We start from the raw sequence: 21,287 nt of genomic DNA, 5'->3' as shown, positions 1-21,287 counted from the left end.
CGACTCCATTGAATCGATTCGCAACGCTCCTGCAAATTACAAAAATGTGAGGGGGTATTTTGTTGTAAAACTGTGAGTAAACATTTACTGGGTGAACATTTTCATTTCATGAGATTATATCCTAAAAAGCTATACATATTATTCTAGAAAGAAATGCGTTTAATGCAGTGTTTAGCATTTTATTCTTGTAGTCGGTCCTGTAATTTTTCTATTGTAGATATCAAGAAAGAAACACGTCAGACATTAAAGAAAAATGTCAGCACTTGAACTCATTACAAACGTAAAAAAACCAGGTAGGCTACATGTACACACATCGCCAGCTTAGGCACATGCCTGCCCAAGTGTATACAAACATTGACCCAACATCCATAGAAAAGCATAAGCACATCATTTATGAAAAAGACTTAAGGCAGAAGGCACCTAAGTGCATAATTAAAGTTACAATAGGACATATCCATTACACAGATAAAAGAACAGAAAATTGGCTACTATTTTCCTCTGTTATATGCTCTGGTAATTGTATCTATTATTCTCAAAGAACAGACATAACAGCAAAACATTTGCAATCAAACAACAAATTAAACCAACAAAGAAATAAATAAACAGATAAATTTACTGCTGAACAAAATTACAGTATAATTCAGTACAGTATGTTTACAAAGTGTTTTGAATTTTACAGCCTTTTGAAAAAGAATTTCTATATAGACTTCTTCACTACAATAAAGCACACATTGATTTCCGATAGGGCATACAAGTGTGGTTTCATTGGTTACATGTTTATTCAAGCAGCTATTGGTGTATATATACAGTATAATGAGGTTGGAATTTGAGCTCACAGGTAAATATCACATTTTAAAAAGCTTTACATTTTATGTCTGAAACAAGATGCAAAACCACAGCTCCAGAGAAAGCTTGTAATTGAACTAAACATAAAACATAGAGTCCTTATAACAGCTCTCACTGTGACAACTAGCCCCGGTCTCATCACATCTCACTTTATCAATCTTTTAATTCTTCTGTACATATGGCAAATTCTGCCAATAAAAACGGTCTACAAACACCTCAGATCTGCTCCCATTCAATGGTAGATTTCAGCTCCAATAACATTTCCCAAAATAACGTACTTAAAAAATAACTAGAGATCTGAATTTGAAGGGCATCAGAACGTTTTCATGGGTATTTTACCTATATTACCTGGTGTCAATGTGATTTTATAGAAGATATCCACTAAAGTTGAAAAGTTCACTTAAAATGTATCCAAATCCCTTTTAGACATCACTGTTTCCGGATTTTTGTGATGTTAAAACGGAGTGTCCATTTGACTTCCTTTGACTCCAACAGGTACCACAGCGTAACTCTCCTCTTGATAACGGATCCATCGCAAGCGTATTTCATTCTGTACCTGATGAACACAAACACGCATAAACATATACAAACTTACAATCCCAGGAGACTTTTTTAAAAGCCAAACCAAATCACAGTGGATTTTGTTTGTGGATTGAATCATAAACCTATACCATAGTCCTGGTCTCTCTTTTATAAGTCACTTTGGATGAAAGCATCTGCTAAATAAATGAAAATGTATACTCATTAAATTCCTAAACTCAGTATATAACCTTTAATACTTAATGTGAGCTTTGTTTTCACAATTTTGTTGTTGTGCACACCATGTGCTTGAAATAAATAATACATAATTATTATTATCAATCTTTAATTGTTTACGGTCCTTTGAGCAAATCTCTTATCAATCCTCAAATCTGTTTCTTAATTAAATGAATGAAGAATGCTTGTTGAGGTTTTAAATCGTGACATGTTTTGAGCACACATGTTGTTTAGACATCTAACTGTTTCTATTTAACAACTTTTTAAAAAGACCGAAAACACACAGGCTGACATTTAAGTGGCTTTGAACTGATTTGCAGTAAATGCTCAATACACTTGTATGTTTGTTCTCACTCACCTCCTGATTCAGAAAACAGTAGAGAACTGCAACAATAAGTCCCTAAAGAAAACCAACAGAAAGAAGAAGGTCAGTGTGTCTGTAAACTGTAAAAACGTGATTATTTAGGATAAAATATCTCAAATTAATTTAATATTATAAATTTGAGATGCACCGATATATCGACCAATAATCTATCGGCCGATAAAAGCAATTTTTCACACTATCGGAGGATAGTTTAAAAACAGCAGACACTCGGGGCCGATACATCCTGTCAATCAAAAGAAGACAGAAAAATGCAATGAATTTCTGCTCTGTATGTAGAAAACGTTAAGAAACATCACCAGTTTGATGTTCAATATTTAAAGTCATTATATGAATTAATAACATTAAGAAAGTTAGGAAATATTAATTTAATCTTCAAAAGTTAACGCGAGTTACCACTATACTATCTGTGAATGAATAATCGGTTATCAGTATCGGTGGAGAAATGTAGTATCGGTGCATCTCTATTATATATCTATACCGTCTTTGCTGTTCAGTTATCTCAGTGTTGAGAATTGCTTTGAGAAAACTAAAATCTTTTTTTATGCATTATAATGTGTGTGTGTGCGTGTGTGTGCGTGTGTGTGCGCGCGTGCGTGTGTGCGTGTGTGCGCGTGTGTGAGTGTGTGTGGGGGTGTGTGTGTGCGTGTGTGTGTGTGTGTGTGTGTGTGTGTGTTCACAGCCAGCCACACTCGATCCTAATCCTTTAGGAGTGTCCATGAAATCACAATAATTAAATTGAATAATTAAATAGAAAATCAATGGAACAGCGCTAAAGTACTGAATGTTTGGCAGGCGATGTGTGAATACAGACTAAATCCACTCATTGCACTCACTGAATATATTCATAATTTCATTTCAGTATGACAGTTAAAACTAAACGATTTTAGACTGATTTGGCTATTCGAGAAATTTCTGAAGACTGAAAGAATAATTAGCGCTAAAAGCTGAAAACATCACCCATTGGCATCAATTACGACTTAAAATAATCCAGGGAGTAAAAAGGAACAGATTTTCTCTTTCATATTTTCTTAAACACCTGCATGGAATTAATGTTTGAAATTAGGCAATGGCCCTTCAAGAAACTCAATTAGCGCCGTGACTAACAGATGAATGTCTGTAAAACCCCAGCGTCCATCTTCTCTCTTAACAGATCAAAGGTGAGTGTGAGATGTGCTCTGGTGGGTGTGCGTGTTGTTTTGATCAAACCTCATCGAGCGCACAGTGGAGAGGTGGTCTGCTTTCGTTCATTCACACACGCAGAGTTTGTGCACTGAGAAGCTCGTGTATTGCTTTGAATGGCTTTGTATTGATAAGAGGGTTGGATAACCTGGAAGGAGCCCAGACAGAGTTCGACGCAAATCCGCAGGCTCACGTTGAAGTAGTCTGGGAGAAAACTGAACACCATGTAATGAGTGCCGAAGAGAGGGATAAGCAGAAGGGTGGACTTGGTCAGTCGCCTGGGGAAAAGAGATAGTTTTCAATTTCAAAGGTACTTTGCAATCTCAATTGCAATATCAAAGAAATTTCAATTTCAAAGTACCTTGAAACTGATAGAGCGAGAGGGAAAGCGATAGAGAGAGCAGTAAACAGAATGACAGAGTGAAGAAGAGAGAGTGATAGAGAGAAAAATAGCGATAGATAAAAAAGAGAGAAAGAGAGGGAGAGTGATAAAGAAATTGATAAAAAGCAACAGGGGAGCAACAGAGGGCAAGAGGAGGAATGAGAGAGAGAGAGGGAGGGAGAGAGTGATAGAAAGAGCGAGGGATTGAAAATTCATATAAAATTGAGAAAGAGTGATAAAGAGAAATAGGGAATGATCAACATATAAAAAGAGAGCGAGCGATAGAGCGATACAGAAAGTCAGAGAGAGAGAGAGAGAGAGAGAGAGAGAGAGAGAGAGAAGAGTGTGTGTGTGAAAAAGAGCAATGTAGGAAGTGATCGATAAAGAAAAATTGAGAGACAGTGATAGAAAAAGAGTGATATAGAGAGAGTGACATAGAGAAAGAGAGCAATAGAGCAAAGAGAAAGAGCGATAGAGAAAGAAAGTAATGGGGGGTAACAGTGAGCAAGAGGAGGAATGAGAAAGTAATGGAGAGAGAGAGAGAGAGAGCAATAGAGACGTGATATAGAAAAAGTGATAGAGTTAAAGAGAGAGAGAAAAAAGCAGTGACCAACAGAGAGAGAAAGAGTGATATATAAAGAGAGTGAAATAGGGAGGACGAGACAAAGAATAAGTGAGAGAGTGATAGAGAGCGAGCAACAGAGAGAGACAAAGGAGCGAGAGAGAGAGAGAGAGAGAGAGAGAAGAGTGTGTGTGTGAAAAAGAGCAATGTAGGAAGTGATCAATAAAGAAAAATTGAGAGACAGTGATAGAAAAAGAGTGATATAGAGAGAGTGACATAGAGAAAGAGAGCAATAGAGCAAAGAGAAAGAGCGATAGAGAAAGAAAGTAATAGGGGGGTAACAGTGAGCAAGAGGAGGAATGAGAAAGTAATGGAGAGAGAGAGAGAGAGAGAGAGCAATAGGACGCGAAGGAGAGCGATAGAAAGAGAGAGAAAGGGTGATAGGGACCAAAAGAGAGAGAGATAGAGAGAGAGTGATAGGGAGCGAAGAAAAGCGATAGAGAGAGTGAGGGATTAAAAATTAAAATAAAATTAAGAAAGAGTGATCGACAGAAAAAGAGAGCGAGTGATAGACAGCCAGAAAGAGAGAGAGTAAGAACAATAAAAAGAGCGAGTGATGGAGAAAAAGCGAGCAATAGAGACGTGAAAGTGATAGAGTTAAAGAGAGAATAAAGCAGTGACCAACAGAGAAAGAGTGATATATAAAGAGAGTGAAATAGAGAGGAAGAGACAAAGAATAAGTGAGAGAGTGATAGAGAGCGAGCAACAGAGAGAGACAAAGGAGCGAGAGAGAGAGAGAGAGAGAGAGAGAGAGAGAGGTTAATAGGCAAATTAGTGCTGAATGTGTCAGTATGAAACTAAGATGCCTTTGTAAGGATGAGTTAGTATACCTCACATGCAGGTGTGTCTCCTGATATTTCTACTACAGCACTGCTGAGCATCACAGTGAAATGCTGTTTAATGCAAAACCCTCAAACAAACTCCAAAAAAGGCCAGATTCTCATGTGCGCAACTGCTCTTGACAGGCCTGTGTGGAATCTGCATATGCATGAGTTGCTTATAACACAAAGGCTGTGAGCCCTTATTTCTGGCAAAAACAAACAGTCCTCACCCTGATACCACCATTCAACACGCAAACAAACACAAGGACACATCACAAACAGAATGAGCTGTACCAGCCTGCATGTAATATACTGTAAATGTCTTCAACTGTGAGAGCACAAGAATAATTCATTCAATTATCAACCCCCCCCCCCCCTTTTTATTATTACTAAAACATAAAAACGTCTTATTTCCAGTATCGGTGTTATACATTTCTCAGTGGTTCTATCTGGATGTAAGAAAGAGGGGGGGATGTACAGTACTTCTGAGACTGAAAGAACAAAGCAAAAGCACTTAAGGTAATCACCAACATCTTTAATACATCACTGTGGCTAAAAATTATTAAAGGCTTCTGATAGTGACAATAGAGAGTGCACAACAATCTCCATCAAGAATGCAATTCTGTTTCCTCTCAGCGTGTGACGTTTGTTTTCAGATGATGCGTCTGTGGTGACTGTCCACGTACAGTAGCTCGAACTCACTCTCTGTGCATTTCACATGCCTGCCTTAACTGTAATTTATAATCATTTAAAACTTTATAAATATAATTAACTACAATTTATAACTATTACACATTACAGATGTTTCCCTATAAATAAAAAAAAGAAAAATGTCCAAAATACGAATCATGCAGCTTTTGATATATGCATAAAATTCTGCCGGATTCCTTTGATTTAGTGTGCACGGTTTGTCAGTCGAAAGGTGAAAAGTCAGTTTTATTCAACTTTAATTGAATTACTAAGTAATATTAAATGTAATTTAAATACGAGCCAGCTGATACCTACCACCTAAATTTATTTATTTAATACAAACTAATTTGCTATTTTGTTTAGTTTTTTATTTGTTGTAACAAGCTTTGTCTTGTTTTCCAGTTTACAATTTACAAATCTAAACATAATTAAAAACAACATATATTTACTTAAGAAGCAAAAGTATGTCTTTATTTTTTCATTATTATTTTTCTTACCCAACTGGCAGACACCTTTATCTTGTTGTGTGCAATACCTCATATCATTTTGTTTGTGATTCCTTCCAAGGCAAGACATGAAATCTTACAGGATTTTCCAACCTGATCTCACGGGAATTCGTAACTATTTTACGAGGTGGCTAATTCGTATGAACTTGTACGTTGTGAATCGTACAAAAACGCATGATCACTAGAAAAACGCAATACTGAAGCCACACCCCAAACCCCACCCCTAAAACTATCCTCGCTGACGCAAAATCAAACCTTACAAATGTACAAATGAGATCGTACAAATTCATACAAATAGGTCCAAATTAGCCACATTGTAAAATAGTGACGTTTTTTACGTGAGATTGTGATGGATTTTTCTTTTTAGGTTAATAGATATTGTTTCAAGGATGTTTAGAAAACTGTTTTGGAAAAGGAGTAAATTATATTTTTAAGTACACTGGAATTTGTTTCACAATGCAACGAAAGCAAAATCTGTAGCCAGCCACAGAATGTGACTAGAAAGGCACATTTTCAATATCTAAACTACTTAAAAAAACAGCTGTGTGTTAGATGTAGATGTGCTTCACAGCTGGCACCTCAGATAACATCTGAATACCTGTACTGAGCCGAGTTATTGAACTGGATCAGACGAGGATTCAGTTTCTGGACCAGAATCCTGATAATGTTCATGAAGAGAAGAAAGTTCACCTGAAACAGAATCAAATAAATGATTACAAAACTGTGTAAGAAGCCATTCATCCATCCATGTGTTTATGCAACCGACGCGTCATATATCGACGCTAGGTTAACTTTTTGACGTTTTTTTTTCACTTTCGACAATCAGGGATCGCGAATTTTACCGTCGTGTATATTGTATATAATTTGCAATGATGATATGTCGGGGTTTGATTTAAGTTTAACGGCCAGGATAATTGCGTTTACATGACGCTATCAGGCAGTTTTAGCAAGTAATGTAACAGTTTATTTTATACAAGCAGTCACAATGTCGTTAAAAAATACAGATATTCAAAGGGTACCAACGCGAAACGATCGATTTGTACGAGGAACAGATGCCAAAAGCGATCACCGACGTCCGCCGTAAATCTAAGATCCGTTGAACAACAGACGTTAAAAATGGCGCCAGAAGAAGAGTTACGTCAGCTTCGATGCCATAGGCTCTCCCGTGTCTCGTGACAGATTGCGTCATTTCGTTAGCTTTGAACGTGAAACGGTATTGGCTCCCGTGATCGACTGTATCTAGCTAATATTCCGGTTTTTTTTTTTAATAATTGGCCGACATTTACAAACAGGGCGTTTTCATAGTTATCGGCTTCAGTGCAACAGGTCTGCGACACGAGTTGTTTGTAATACTTTTACACTGCTTTTGGTCAGTTTGTGCACTAAATACCCGTGACTGTAATTTTATTCGCGTGTTGTGTTTTCTAGGGTTGAGAAGTGATTAGGTTTAGGGTGGGGTTAGGTGCTCCAAAATATTAAAACCACAAATAATTATGAAATGCTAAGAATTGCGCGTTTAGCATTTAGCGAACAGCAACGCAGTTCACTGCTCGTCGAAAAACGACGCCAAGAGGCGCTGACCGAGCGGGAGTGAGAATATGTTGGTTTATGTTATCTTACCCCAATGGATACTGTAATCGGACCCTTGATGATCCACCAAAAAGGTGAATTTTCATTTATGTCCCAGCATCTGAAAATCCAAAGTCTAGATCAGAGCAAGTGGATTTGTATTATCTGTATGAATTCTGTGCTTACGTAAATCGATTAAAATGTTTTTTTAAGGACAACGGTGAGTGCAGTTTTCAGCAACAGACGTTCTAGGATGATGTAACCATTTACAAGGATGGACTAACTGTTCTAAATTACAGAGTCAGGTTGGTTTTGAAGCCGAGTGTGTTTTCAGCGTGATTCTTCTAACCAGTTGTTAAAATGGTCTGAGTGATTTTCAGCTTGTTGCTATGTGGTTATACTTCAGGTCTTGGTGATAGCTTACCAGCCAAACTGTTTACTGGTATAAAATGATCAATATCACCTGATCTCATGTCATGGGACCATTTTGCTTCGTGGAGATTTGGCCATACAAATATTTACCATTGTTTTTTACTACAGTAACCACTAATGTACCATAGTCTTACTATAGTAACCGTAATTTTACCATAATATCTATGGTAAACGTTTTTTACGGAAAAGGTTAAGAGACCATCGCAAATTATAATTTAATTAGCATTTCTAGACGTATTGTGGTCATTCCAGTCCAGTGTCTGTTGAATTTCTATCAAATCAACCCTCAGGAGTGACATAAACTCATTCAACAGCAATGTGAAAAACTGATAGCATGACAAGACACATGAAAACTGTGAATAAAATCACAAAAATATTTTTTAACTTTTCCTAAATACATGTAGAAATATTACAGTTGTATTGCTTAAAAGTGAATATGAACTTGTTTTCTTTGCCATATTTGAGGCCTGAAAAAAATACAGAGCATCTTTTAATGTTATTTTCACCTGTTTCTTCAGTTTTCTTTTTGCAAATGAATACAAATAGAAACAATATTTTTATTTGAAATTTGGGAGAAATATCGTTAGTAGTTGAAACAAAAAATGATCATTTTATAATTTTTAACAAGAAACTCAGAAAAAATAATTTTGAAATGGTCTCTTAATTTTTCGTGCATTCATCTTGCAATAGTAAAGAATCATTAAAGTTCATTTAATGTATAAAATTAAATAATTTTCTTTATAAAAGTGATTTTCAGAGCATGTTTTCAGTTTCAAGGCCAAATATCTTACTGCACACACTTCTGCTTTTTCTGTAACGGTTTTGATTTGGAGGCCAAAACGACACACAGAACTTGCATCTCATCACAAGCGCTGTGTAAGAACCTCACCCATGCGCAACAGTAATAGTTTGTCTTGCTTTTTCAACGCTGAAATGGGAAAACTAATGGGAAAAAGTAAAGAAAATTACACAGTGTCCTCAAAGAACAGTCTGGAGCAGATCCAAAGGACAATGCAGACTAATGGAACACCTGCAGGGAGAGAGGATGAGATTCATTACAAAAAACACAGAAGATGAGATGAAGAAAGAGATTTATTGTAAACAACCTATATACTTAAAGTACAGGCTGTAAGCCAAAAAGCTATTATTTTTATGACGATTATGATAATATTGTTTCAGGTCAAACAAAAAAAGTGTTTAAAGAAAACCCCAGATATATAAAAATAAAGTCTATTCAATCCAACATTTATAGGCTATCCATTTCAAATGAAGTTTCCAACGTTTATGGAAATTAGACTACTCACAATTGCAGATTAGATTTAAAAAGCTGAGAATTTTTTTTAAAAATATTTTTTCAAATATAAACACTTAGCATTAAACTGCTTCTGCATTGTCTGTTTATCTGTTTTTCAATTGCCTGCTAATATCGATTATAGAGCTGTCAATCACTAGACTTGTTTTGACACTTCTCACTCCCCCAGGATAAGAGTGGTGAGGAGAGAGAAAGAGAGAGAGAGAGAATACAAATGAGAATTGAGCAATAGATCATGAAAAAATAGTTGAGTCAACTTAATATAGAATATAGACTGATTATTTAAAAAAAAAAAATTATTTGTATTTTACTACAATTCTACAGGGTGAGTAAATGATGAATTTTGGTTGAACTGTCCATTTAAGAACCCCAGATGATCCAGCGTGACATTTTACACCCATATAGTAAGATTATTTGTTAACGTTAACGTAACAGTGCTTTTTTATAATAGTATGTTTATAGTATTATGGCTTATTTAGATTTCTTTGCATCATTGTTAAATATTTCTGCTTTTTTTGTATCCTAATGGTTAAAAAGAAGCAAAATTTCATTGTTCGTGCACAAATGTCCTTCTCACCATTCTCTGTCCTTTTCATTATACCACATCTATTAAACATTGTAAATGATACAGACTTTATTAACCACAGGCACTTGTGCCTCAGAAGATGATTTCAATCATATTTCTATTGATTTTTGGTTGGTTTGTTGGAGCATCATTCAAACGGCCTTGGAAATTTTCCCATGCCTTCCAAATGTATTTTTCTTACGTTCAAATACTTTTTTTAGTTTGTGTGAAGTTTTACTCTTGTTTCAGCGGCAGACTTCCATATAAAAATATGAAAATTCATCTAAATATCTCAAATCTGTATAAGCAAAATATGAGACATGCAGGTATACATTATCTGCTGCATCTTTTCCAATCAATCTAAAATGCACAAAATGTGGGATAAAATGTGAAATTATTATTTAATTGTAAATTTAGGACACATAAAATGTTGCTGTAGAAAGTGGCCTCAATAAAACAAAGGAGTCTGTCATTTTATTCCAAAAACCTTTCCAGTGGCGGATTTAGTGATTTGGGGGCCCTAGGCAATTCTGTGTATGGGGGCCCCAACTATGCGCCATTACTGCGACCCTTATTTTTCTTCCTCCTCAAAGCACACAACTTTTTACGCCCAGTCAAAGTGACGGGGGAAAACTAAGCTTAATATGCACAGACACTCACTAATTAAACAAAAATGAAACAATGAATTCCCAAATGAAAAAAATGGGGGAAAATTAGATCTGGGATTATTAAGTGTGCCATCACTTCGTGTGTTTTTTGTGGTTTACGACCTTTCATGCATTTAAATGTGACCACACAGTGACACTGTCGCTGTGGGCAGCTCTAATAACTCTGCTAACTCTGCCGCTGCGTTAGTTTTCTCTAGCTAGTGTCGACTCGTCTCGCACATACAGTATACGGTGCTAATGGACTGGTCTACTCTAATCTATAATGGGGGGGGTGCATTTGTACAGATGTAATAATATTAAAACGTTAACAGGGATATCTGACTATTTTGATGATTCCTTTGGGCTCTACGTGGCTGCTAACATGACTTATTGGTTAAGTCCACCCCTGCCTTTTGGAGGCCCCTGGTAATTTGGGGCCCAAGGCGATCGCCTACCTTTGCCTTATGGGTGAGGCCGCCCCTGAACCTTTCAAATGTAATTTCCACACTGTCATTTCCATCACAAAATGTTTTAAGGGAAAAGACAGTAAAATGACAGAATACTGCATCAGTATGAAACTTGGTGGAATGAAATGGAAAGAGATGGTGAGTAAAAGAGAGTGATTAAGAGAATCCATGTTTGAAGATACTCCTACATATATTTGACACTTTACTGCGTAAATACATTTTCATTTTTTCAGTTGCTTTAATAACCCAAAAGTATAGTGAAAAAGAAGAAAGCATGTTGAGAGAGGAAGACACAGGGGCAGAAAGGTATCAAGAGTCTCACCCCAACCCAGCAGAGCGAAACTCCAGAGGCATCGCCGCATGCGCAGGAAGGTGGAGACCAGCAGAGAATTCAGATACACAGCTTCAACCAGCAGCCAGAAGAAATTACACATCACGCAATAATGACAAAACACCACTGACGCCTTACAAGCTGCCTGCAAAGAGAGGCACACACAAGGCACGGTGAGAAAAATCAGGAGAGAACGGAAACGAGTTTACGGAGAAATTAAAGAGCAGGAAAATTATGGAGGTTAATATTATTATTAAAAACTCAATTTCTAGGAAAACTGTATAAATCTGTGCTAATGCAGTCTGCATGCCACAACATCTTGCATGCAGTTTCTGCAGAGCTGCGCTAAATCTCTCAGTACCCAAAAGCAGCAAAACCAGAACGAGCTCGTTTGTAAGCTCACCGTAGAAAGCGTGCAGTGGTCTGTGTCGTCACTGGCAAACAGCGTAGCGTCTTTTATAAATACAGACACAGATTTCAAGATGAAGGTCAAGAAGAGCTGCATGTGGATGTAGTTTCGTGCACAGTGTAGTCTTCTGTATCACACACACAACATTGTAATGTTCAGAAAACACACAGAAGCTAAACACTTCATACTTCAGTCACCAACCATTTGGCTTTCCAAAAGGTCGTGGGGTCTCAGATTAAAACATTAGAAATGTAAATCTAAAACGTATTGAGACTTCTTGATCCTCTTGGATTCAGTTAACACGGATCGGAGAGAGATACTCTCACAGAGATCATGTGATGTTAGACTGATGTTAGACAAATGAAAGTACGGTGGAGAGACGGAGCGATGAATTATTATACTGATGTGTAGTAAGAACCGCACATTACCTGAAGAGCAGCAGTATTACCACGGCAACAGAGAGCGAGAGCAGCGATGTCCCATAACCAATGGTGTAGATCAGCTTTACTGTGGCAAAGTATGAGTCCTGAGGAACACGATGAACAAACATCCGCATCCATTTACATTGAAATAAACGGCTGAATGACTTCTACAAATTTTTATTAGAAACAGGTTACACTTTACAAAAAGGTTGCACAGTATTTAAAGGTCCAATGAGTAATTTTGTGGAGGATCTATTGACAGAAATGCAATATAATATACATAACGTATAATGCGTTATGTTTTTATTACCTTAGAATGAGCTATTTCTATCTATATACACCACAGGTCCCCTTGCATGGAATTCATCATGTTGTTTCTACAGTAGCCCTAAACGGACAAACTGCTCTACAGAACGCGTTTTGTAAATACGTAATCGATAAAAAGATTACGGAAACATGATGACATCATAGTTCTGTGTCAGCCACAGTAGTGCTTCGAAAGGGAGGGGTGGAGTGAGCCGTTGGTTGCAATTCACAACCTCACCACTAGATGCTGCTAAATTTAATACACTGGACCTTTAACATTAGTTAATGCATTATTAAACAAAAACTAACATCTTTGTTTATATTAATTTTAACATTTACTAATACGTTTTTAAACACAAAAATGTATTTGTTAACATTAGTTAATGCACTAACATGAACTGTATTGAGAAATAACATTAACAAATACTATAAATACTAAAAAGACACTATTGCTCTTTGTTTGTTTATGTAACATAATGCATTCACTAATGTTAACAAATACATCCTTATTGTAGTTTTGACAATAAATATTTATGAAACATTATATAAAAATAGAAATAAGTGCATGGGAAATAATTATCACATCACATGTTTCAGTCACCTCAGTGATGTCATCTTCAACACTACAGGCCTCGTGGTACAGAGGGAAGGGCTGTGACCAACCTCCAGCAGTGCAGTTACGACTCACCGTACCTAAAAAAAACCCAATTCATTTTTATGATTCGTTAACTTTTTCTGAGAAATGCATTTAAGCTTGTTTAACGTTCACATGACGCTTCTACAGTATCTTCTCCAGGAGGAGAGAGGTACATTGATTCAGAAATGAAGCTGTGACTCATAGAATGTGCGTCTGTTTCACTCTTCACTGACTCACAGACTCTAATGATTTGTCACAACAGCATATGGAAATGTTTTTTGAGCGGTTTCAGATTGTAGGCATTTCATTGGTTGGCTGGGTTTAGACTGGATTTAGTTTGTTCTGTTGAAACATTATTGCAGTGGCAAAAATGAAAACCAGCCTCATTTTAAGGAATCTTACAAACCTTGAAATTGAGACTGGGCATTTTAGCATTTGCACACTGACGGCTTGGGACTTAAATTCCATCTTCAAGGTAAATAGGTTTACTGTTAAAGGCTCCAGAATGAAACAAATTTGTGTTTGTAGTGGCTGTGGAAAAGTGTGTGTGTGTGAAAGAACTGACATAAATACAATAAATACAAAATCCTTAGCGTTCCTAAAAATATACCCTATATTTTGTAAAAATAAAACGAAGACCTTGGTTTAACATATTACTGTATAATATTAATCATGTAGTTAGTTTCACAACTTTATTACAATTGTTAAAGTGATAGTTCACCCAAAATTGAAATTTCTGTCATTATTTACTCACCCTTATGTCATTCCAAACAACAAAACAAACACAAAGGGAGATATCTGAAGAACGTTGGGAACCAAACAACATTGAACCCCATTGACTTCAGTTGTATGGACACTGAGACATTTCTCAAAATATCTCTTTTTGTGTTCCACAGAGGAAAGCATTATATACAGGTTTCTGCATGAGACTAAATAAATTATTTTTGGGTGAACTATACCTTTAAATGTTACGTGTACACAACAAAAAATAGCTTTAATGATCATTAATATGGTATGGTGTACCAAAAAATAAATGTTTTATTAAGAACCACACTAACAGCATTTCTATTTTCTAACACCGTATCTACACTGCACCGCGCCGCATCCAGTGTAGACTAAATGTAAAATTATAAAAGGGTCTAATGCGTTTCTAACGTCTTTTGTCGTGTCGCATCGCATCGCACCAGTCACACGTCCAGTGTAGACACGGTGTAGTTCTATTTCTATATTTTAATCTCTTTTTTCTATTTTCTTTTAATTTCATTTTAATTCTAAAACAATTCTTTAACATTGAAATATAGTTCTGCATCCTGCTTGCTGCAGTAAATCAGAATAAATGTAAGATGTAAATAGGACTTTTAAATGCATTCTCAATATATTTCTGACAGATGCTAAAGGCTCAAAAAAAGACCTAATATAAATAACTAAAATAAATAAATAAATCAAGATACATTGACTTGACAAAGAAAAGTAATTAAGATTATTAAAATATGATCTTGATTTCTGAAAGAAAAAAGAAAAAATAGGTAAGTTTATGCTTAGAAAGCAAAAATATCTGCCTATTGGAGTAACAAAATACAACTTAATTAATATTTGATTTAATTAAGAACTTAACAAAGAGGTAACCCTAAATTCAATAAAAAAACCTAATTTAATTTTTTTTTGTACTCCAAACACTGCAAAGCAAGACGAAACTACCAAGTAATAAGTTGATTTTTTTTGCAGATCTTTTTTTTCATTGCTTCTGTTAGAATTGTGTGTGATACCTGTGTTGTTCTTGAATAAAGAGAATACAGGTGGACAGGGCAAGTAGATCGTGTCCCCCAATGCAGCTCTGGGCCAGCACAGAACAGAATCCCATGCAGGCAGACAACCTTCACAAACAAACCACACGCAGGAAACATTAAGCACGCGAAATGCACTCAGGAAGCAAGCAAAAAACATGTATCTAAAAGGCCTTTTGTGGAACATAACAACTAAAATGTCTCTGTTATGGTCCAGTTTGCTGCTCTGGATCTACACAAGTGCATTTGATTCACCTTCAAAGCCTCTGCTGAACACGGCTGCTCTTGTGGACCGCTGGGGAGCGCAGAACACGAGACACTGAATCACAATGAGTCTATGAATCTGGTTCTTCTACAACATAATGACAGGAACCACTGACAGCTCGTGACAAAGACTATATGCAAATGTGATTTAATTTAAATAACGTCTCAGGGGTTTCTGACTTGTTTTAAACGTTTAACGTTGTGCTAGCAGCGAAAAAGTTATAGGTTTGATTCATAGAGAACACACGAAACTGATAAAGAAATGTAACAATGAAAAAATAAAGCATATCTTGATAATACATAATGTCATGTTATTGATTGACAACCCTAAAGGTCCAGTGGACTGAAATTTAGCGGCATCTAGTGGTGAGGTTGCGAATTGCAACCAACGGCTTACTTTCGAACCCCTATGGTGGCTGACACAGGACTATGATTTTGTCACAATTTCGCTTCTCTGCCAAAGGAGATAACATATTTTCGAAACACCCTCTGTAGAGCAGTTTGTCTATTTGGGGCGGCTGTAGAAACAACACGACCAATTCCATTCAAGAGGACCGGTGGTGTATGTCGATAGAAATAGCTCATTCTAAAGTAATAAAAACACAACGCTTCATTATGTAAGGTCTTTATACACATCTGAAGACATATACTGTATATGTTATATTGCATTGCTGTCAATAGATCCTACAAAAAATTACACACAACACCTTTAAACCACCATCATCAAAAGCTTCTCAGAGGAAACTGTGTTGATCTTTCATTGCTCAGGAAACATATAAATTATGGTTATTTTGGTAAAATGTGAATTTAACAGCTCATTTTAAGGATCAACTTCAGATGTTTCTCCTGGTCTTTTGTAATATAAAAACAGAAACAAATGAAACAATTGATGCCCTACAGAGCTGCAGCATAAAATAAATGTGCATAGCTTGCAAAGTAATGCAAAATTCCAGGGAAATGTTTGATATCCGACTTTGGTATCTTGGCAAATCTAAGCATAGTTTAAGATATTGTCAAATCTGAGAATTCAACCGAATCATATATGCATTTAAAGAGAAACATTTGAGACATTAAATATTCTTAGTTATGGGGAAATCTGTTTTTTTCCACACCTGAACCGCTGAGGTTTCCGTGTTCTGTGATCTCGCTGAGACACCGCTGCTCATCTCTGGCCAGCTGGAAAATATATTCACACTCTGGATGCAAACTGGACAAAACCTGCATCGAGAGAGATTGAGAGAGGGAAAAAATGAATTCAAGTGTTAATGCAGTTTCCTTTACACAACAAACACAAACGGCACGTCTTTGTGCTCTTCTCTGAAAAAAAATGTTTTTTTTAATGCTGTTCACTTTACTTAAACAATTAATTTGAATGTTATGCCATTTATGAGAATTCACACTCAAAAACGATTGCATCATGTTAAACTGACTTGAAATGAACTTTTTTGCTTAACTCAATGTTTTCATTTTAACAGAACATGTTTCAATCAAGTAGCTAAAACGCTAAAAAAATCTTTTTGTTTCATGTTCAATTTACTTAATTTAAACACGTTGATTCAACACGATTTATTTAAAAACGTTGTCACATCTGCAGTTCCCAGCTTGCGTTGCATTTGACTGAATAATGAGTGAAAAGGTCAAAATAAAGTGTTATTTTATGCTTTTTAATGAAGATGAAATAAGGATGAGACTTATTCATGTTCAGTATTCTCTTGTGTCTGTATGGTGGTTTTAGGAGGATACCATGTGCTGATCAGTATTTGCTTAGCCTGAGAACATTTAAAACATTACAATTGTTTTTATAATCTGAAAGCATTATACTGGTTAAGTTAATGCCATGATCAGTTTTGTTTCTGATCTTAGCTCTTGCTTGACCTCACGTCATTGTACATTGTTTAATGTTTAGAAAAACACTTGTTGCTATTAGGTAGAAGTTAATCAAAAGTGATTTAATCAAGTTGTTCTGACATGTATAAATCTTGTTAGATTTACTTGATTCATTCATGTTCTATCTACATGAAGCATCTGAGCAGAGTGTACCTGTCAATTTCATGTTAAGGAAACTTGATACACACATATGGAACCACTTTCCATGATTGACTCATGTTAAACCAAAGAGCAATTTTTTTGAGTGTTGGAAAATTGGAGTAAATGAAGGGCACGGCATCCTGACCCATTTTCAGACTCTTCTCCAGCCTCTGTTTATCTGCACGCCACAATAGATGGAGATTGGAATGCTAATGCCATTACAGAAACGAGTGACTGCTCCTTTACGATTTACGATTGATACTGTGAGTCACGGTGCTCTATTGCAAAACATCGAGCTTTCCTGTAGCTCAGTGGTTCGAGCATGGCGCTAACAACGCCAAGGTCGTGGGTTCGATCCCAGGGGATTGCACATACTTAGAAACAAATGTATAGGATAGTAAATGTTAATGTAAATGATGAAAATTGACACACAAGAGAGATCTCTATTATTCCAAGGCACACTGGGAAGAATGCATTATTTGAAGAAAAAGCACAGAATTTCATCTTTGACCGTTTCAATAGAAGAAGCATTACTGAGGTCACCTCAGGATGTGAGATTTTGCCACTATGTACATACATACAGTTATCCATGGATAAAAGGTATCCATTCTTATGTGTAAAAATATGTATGCCTGCGTAATCACAGGTCTGATTGTCTCCAATCAAAGACTACGTGTTATTGTGACAAAGATTATTAGTAGATTTTGTATGCCATTTTAATCAAGCAGCTCTGCACTACATTGTTAAAAAATATTTTGATCCCAGTCAAATCATAAATCATAAATAGCAAACATTACTTAGATATGTTCCAGCACATGAAATTGTCCTAAGGAGAAATATATGAGATGAGAGTTAAGCAAAACTTTCCATTTTCTCCCCATTAAATCTCATCAATGTCTATGAGAAATAATTGAGTTATTACCGAGATCTATTATGGGAAAGCATGATATTTCAATCTTAAAAACTCGAAAATTGTTGCTTTAATTGATCAAATTCTTTATAACAAAGAACAGGTTAAAAATGGGAACATGCATATTGATTCATATTTTTAAAAAATTACTCAAATTGAACCTTTTAGAACAGACAGTGACATTAATAAAAAAGACAAAATGCTAAACACACATTTTACATGCAAAGTATTTAAATACCAGATCCCTACTGACTGAGACAAAAATAATAACAATGCTAAAGTATTTAAAATGTAACAGAACAAAAAAGACATTTAAAAAAAAAAACATATTTACGTATACAAAGATATTTACAATATCCAGCTCATCATCACAGCTCATTCTATAAAGCTAACAGCTTGTGCTATAAAACACATGGACTTGATCTAATCTAAAGATAAGACCGGTCTCTCTGTCACTTCAAACATCTCATATAACCGGTTCTTTAGTGAGCACATTTATCATCTCAGGGCATTTTCGATGAAGAAAAACAAAAACATAAATTAAGGTTTGAGAACAGAACTGGAGAAATGATGTAGAAGATTAAAAACTGAAGCATCCAGAAGACCCTGAAAGGTCTTCTTCAGATGAAGCTTTACAGAATGGTTGTTCCACGACAGGTTCATTCATTCCTGCTTTGAACTAAAGCACCGACAGTCAGGATGAAAAATCTGAAACTAGTTTCTGAGAGTCTACCCTCGTGGATCAAACCATAGCTGGGCTAATAAATCTGATACTTCGACCCGTGATGAAAAACAGAGAAGAGCTCTCATGATTCCAAAACGATTCAGACCTGACTCAGAGGAGACAGATTATGTGAAACACAATTTCCAGGCAAATCTGATCAGAGACGGTTTAAAGAATAAACATTAAAGGGATAATTCATGCAAAAATGAAAATTCTTTCATCATTTATTCACCCTCATGTCGTTCCAAGCCCGTCTCCTGTCTTTTTGTGTTCATAATGGAAGTCAATGGGGCTCAATGTTGTTTGGTGATCAACAATCTTCTAAATATTTGTGTTCAAAATGATAAGAGTAAATAAATGACGCAATCTTCTTCATTTTTTGGCGAACTGTCCCTTTAAAAGGAGCCCAGGGTATAAAGAGATGTATGGCTTAATTCGTTGTAATAGCCTTACACTACTAGCATTTGTTGTTAGAAACACATCAACTATTTGAATTTCTTTAAAAAAAAACTAAATGTAATACTCATTTTAACCTAAGGAGGCCGCCATGTTCTTTTCCATGACGTTAAATGGTTGCACGCACAGGCAGCCAAACTGAACTCAGACACACTAACAGTTCTTCAGGTACTTTAGGATAAAAATATACATATAAATAATGCTAAAATAATAAAGAAAGAAAATAAAGATGCTATCTGGTGTATTTTCATACATTTTAATATTGTTGGTCAGAAACAATACAAACATAATAACCATAATCATTGCGAATTTGGTAAATACACAATGTTTTTAGCCGTTATAAAATGCATTTGATCCAGATTTGGACTTTTTGATGTTGATTTATATCAGTAGCCTATTGTCTTCTCTCTCTCGGTCATTAGCTTATGAGGGCTATCAAATGTGCTCTAATACAGAATAAATAACCAAACCACAAGCATTATTATTGTGTTTATCACTATATTCTCATAATGTATAAAGTATACGATAATAGTGGATGATGATGTCTTAAATAGTCTTAACTGTCTTAAAGACGGTCGTTTAAAACTATGATTTAATGCACGTTTACCTTGAACAGCTTACTGAAGGCATTCTTCTTTTATGGCAGGCAGGCTGGCTTATGTCAAGAGGACATACCGCCACCTACTGTCCCTGTGTATTTATATATCTGATCCTATGTTTGACGTCTCATATTGTACTGTTATATATGGAAAATGTGTGTGCTTCGCTGTAGCGTTCAGAGAACTGGTTTATGTTGCAACCATTTGACGTCACAGATTTTGACGCAAAAAAGGGCAGCCTCCGAGTAAATTTCTTTTTCAAAGTTTATGAATACTGTGACAGTTACACTGATTTTTAATTTCACATTTATAAATTCTATGCCATTGTTAATATATTAAGCCACACATCTCTCTATACCCAAGGTTCCTTTTAACAGATTCTCAAACATCTATTGGACAGTTAGTGATATACAGAATGAGAAACAGACCAATATAAACTCTACATCTGCAGCAACATGATAACCAGAATTGTATTGCCAGTTTCCCCCCGGCTCCACATATAAATCAGTATAACATGAGCCAGCGCATGGCACGCTGATGACTGATATTATCTATCAGAGGAATGCAAATGGCTCCAACAGACCTGATTTCACACGTCAGCGCGTTACAAAACATGACAAAACATAAACAGAATCCAAATGAATTCATGAAAGTTATGGATCTCGATTCAGTGCTCGTCAGGACTGAACAATTTCACTGTCTTCAAAACTATTCAAATGTCATTGACTGAAAAAGCAGCACATTATTTCTGTGAGGTTAGATAATAAGTAACTGTTAAATAGCTTCTCTGTTGTGTTTCAAAGAAAGATGGATTTAATAGATGCCAGTTATAAAAAAAAAAGTTTTAGAGAAGTCTGTCACTATTGCTTATACTGTGATTAACATTTGAGATTTTAACAGGCTTTACAGTATTTTTTGGCTACAGACGTGAATAAACTTTAAATCATGAAAAATGGGTATTCTTGGCAGGCCAAACAATTTCTTTACATTGCAAGAGAGATCCAAGATTTACACACAAACATCATGACAACAAATTATTCACAGACGTATACTTCTGTAATATGTTTAGATATTTTGACAGTTGTCAGCATGTTTCTGATCATAATTATGTCCTAAAACTCTAACGTTTTTTTGTCCATGGTTGGGTCAATTATTAATATTGACATTTTCTAGGTGAAGTTAAACCAACAATTGGGTTTGTATATATTGTACAGCATTTTTCGAGTACATAAACAGTT

At 35.8% G+C, this 21,287-nt stretch overlaps 1 protein-coding gene across 1 annotated transcript in view; it reads right to left on the bottom strand.

The window, feature by feature from the left end:
- Positions 1–54: 54 nt before the first annotated feature.
- The window catches only part of ghrhrl (growth hormone releasing hormone receptor, like), a 27,117-nt gene continuing 5,884 nt past the window's right edge, over positions 55–21,287 (bottom strand). Inside the window, exons 3-14 of the mRNA XM_057319743.1 lie at positions 16,445–16,550; positions 15,051–15,158; positions 13,249–13,340; positions 12,348–12,445; positions 11,914–12,046; positions 11,502–11,655; positions 9,158–9,218; positions 7,808–7,877; positions 6,786–6,877; positions 3,315–3,444; positions 1,961–2,002; positions 55–1,402 (exon numbers count right to left, since the gene is read on the bottom strand). Of these exons, the coding sequence (XP_057175726.1) occupies positions 1,301–1,402; positions 1,961–2,002; positions 3,315–3,444; positions 6,786–6,877; positions 7,808–7,877; positions 9,158–9,218; positions 11,502–11,655; positions 11,914–12,046; positions 12,348–12,445; positions 13,249–13,340; positions 15,051–15,158; positions 16,445–16,550 (1,188 nt within the window). The 3' untranslated portion in view covers positions 55–1,300. The remainder of the gene's footprint in view (positions 1,403–1,960; positions 2,003–3,314; positions 3,445–6,785; positions 6,878–7,807; positions 7,878–9,157; positions 9,219–11,501; positions 11,656–11,913; positions 12,047–12,347; positions 12,446–13,248; positions 13,341–15,050; positions 15,159–16,444; positions 16,551–21,287) is intronic.

This window comes from Triplophysa rosa, linkage group LG21 (assembly GCF_024868665.1).
Source record: "Triplophysa rosa linkage group LG21, Trosa_1v2, whole genome shotgun sequence".
NCBI lineage: Eukaryota > Metazoa > Chordata > Actinopteri > Cypriniformes > Nemacheilidae > Triplophysa > Triplophysa rosa.
Note: the sequence above shows the minus strand (reverse complement) of the source record. Positions and strands in the feature narration are given on the sequence as shown.